Here is a 1,855-nt window from a genome sequence, read left to right as displayed (position 1 = left end):
CCTCGACGACGCTCAGGATGATCACTGCAAGGAAAGGGGGGGCTTGGGCAGCACCGGGGCACCCCAAAACCCCCACTGCACGTCCGGGGGAGGACAGGGACTCACTGAAGGCCAACCAGGTCTGCCGCAGGTGCAGGTACACACGGAGGTCAGTCTGAAAGCCCAGGTCCTGCAGGGAGACATCCGACCCCGCTTCCCCCTTCAGCTTCGCGTATTCCATGTAACAGTGGAAGATTCCTGGGGTGAAAAGCGGGAAGGTGGCGGATCCGCTCAGGAAAGTGGATGCCGAGACATTGGAAGGGTCCATCCGATGTTCCAGGAGGAGCCACCAGGGAGGACGCTGCGTGTGGACTTCCTCGTGCCAACGCCACCTCGGACGGGGCCGGGAGCGCGGGGAAGCTCCGGAGCAGCCGCTCACCGTAGCCCAGCACCAGGATCACCATCACGATCATCACCCACACCATGATCCCGGCCAGGAAGCGGAGCAGCACGATGAAGGTCAAGCTGGCCCCCATGGCGATGACGAGGCCTCTGCGGGAGGAAGGCAGCAACGCATCAACCCCGTCCCCAGTGGGTCTCTGCAGCGCCCGGCTCGTGCCCTCTCCCTTCCCAAGCTCTAACGGTGGATGGGGACAGCCAGAAATGGGAATCCTGCTGCTGGAGGGGACGGAGCACGAGCAAAGGTGCTCAGGAACATCCTCTACCACCTCCCGTGGTGTTGAATGGGAAGGACACGGAGACCAGCGGGAAGCGGGTGCTGGGGAGGGATCTGCTCACATGATTATCCAGTACCAGGAAACCGTGTAGTCTTCAAAGATCTTCATGGCCAGTTGTCGGGCCTCCAGGACCACGTTGGCTTTCCTGCAACCACAAACCCATCAGGGTCATGCTGTGCTTTGGGTTGGAAGCACCTTCAGGCTCCTCCAGCTCCTGCCCTGGGCAGGGACACCTTCCGCTGGAGCAGGTTGCTCCAAGCCCCTGTGTCCACCCTGCGGGGATGGACTCACTTGGCTCCTTCCAGCAGCTCGGTGACATTCCTCAGCTGGCCCTGGCCGTCGTCGTAGGTGGTCTCGTTGCCTACCATGATGACTCCGTTCTTGGCTTGGATGGCCGGGAAGCATCGGCGCGCCACTGGGCATGGGAGGGGGAAAGCGGCATCATCCACCCATCATCCATCATCCATCCCTCCACCATCCACCCATCATCCACCCATCATCCCCCCATTATCCACCCATCATCCCTCCATCATCCACCCATCATCCCTCCATCATCCACCCATCATCCCTCCATCATCCATCCCTCCATCCACCCAATATCCCTCCATCCACCCATTATCCCTCCATCCACCCATTATCCCTCCGTCATCCACCCATTATCCCTCCATCATCCACGCCCCCTTTACAAGGAGCCAAACCCTCTCCCAGAGCCGTAACCCACCGGTGGCTCCCTGGATCCCCCCCAGGAGCCTCAGCCCCCCCCGAACGTTCCCATCACAGCCCCACAACCCTCCAGACCTACGTGGGGTGCTGGGGATGAGCATGGCCGGGCACTCCTTGTCCTTCAGCACCTGGAGAGGAGCCTGGATGGGGATGGGTGGGACGAATGTCAGCGCCTGGGTGGGAATGACGGCGCGGGAACGCCGACACCGCCCCATGGACCCACCTTCTGCAGGTCCTGGGACCCGGGGACGCAGAAGGTGCGGTAATATTGCAGCTCCTGGGGCGAGCTGCGGGCGCTCAGGTACGTCAGGAACCGGTCGGGACACGTGTGGACGCAGATCTGCAGCAGGAGGAGGACACGGGCTGGTCCCGCCTGGACAAGGCTCCGGGTACCCCTCAGAGCAGCCTAAAGGGGC

The 1,855-nt window shown here is 62.3% G+C and overlaps 1 protein-coding gene across 1 annotated transcript in view; it reads right to left on the bottom strand.

Annotated features, from left to right (window-relative positions):
• The window catches only part of SLC44A2 (solute carrier family 44 (choline transporter), member 2), a gene marked incomplete at both ends in the record, with an annotated part of 5,083 nt that extends 3,271 nt beyond the window's left edge, over positions 1–1,812 (bottom strand). The window contains 8 exon segments of the mRNA XM_010015695.1: positions 9–24; positions 106–237; positions 419–531; positions 778–861; positions 1,008–1,131; positions 1,519–1,579; positions 1,663–1,785; positions 1,787–1,812. Coding sequence (XP_010013997.1) covers positions 9–24; positions 106–237; positions 419–531; positions 778–861; positions 1,008–1,131; positions 1,519–1,579; positions 1,663–1,785; positions 1,787–1,812 — 679 coding nt within the window.
• Between the last annotated feature and the right edge of the window lie 43 nt (positions 1,813–1,855).

Source organism: Nestor notabilis, unplaced genomic scaffold (assembly GCF_000696875.1).
Source record: "Nestor notabilis isolate BGI_N333 unplaced genomic scaffold, ASM69687v1 scaffold29145, whole genome shotgun sequence".
NCBI classification, from domain to species: domain Eukaryota; kingdom Metazoa; phylum Chordata; class Aves; order Psittaciformes; family Psittacidae; genus Nestor; species Nestor notabilis.
This window is presented reverse-complemented; position numbering and strand designations above follow the sequence as displayed.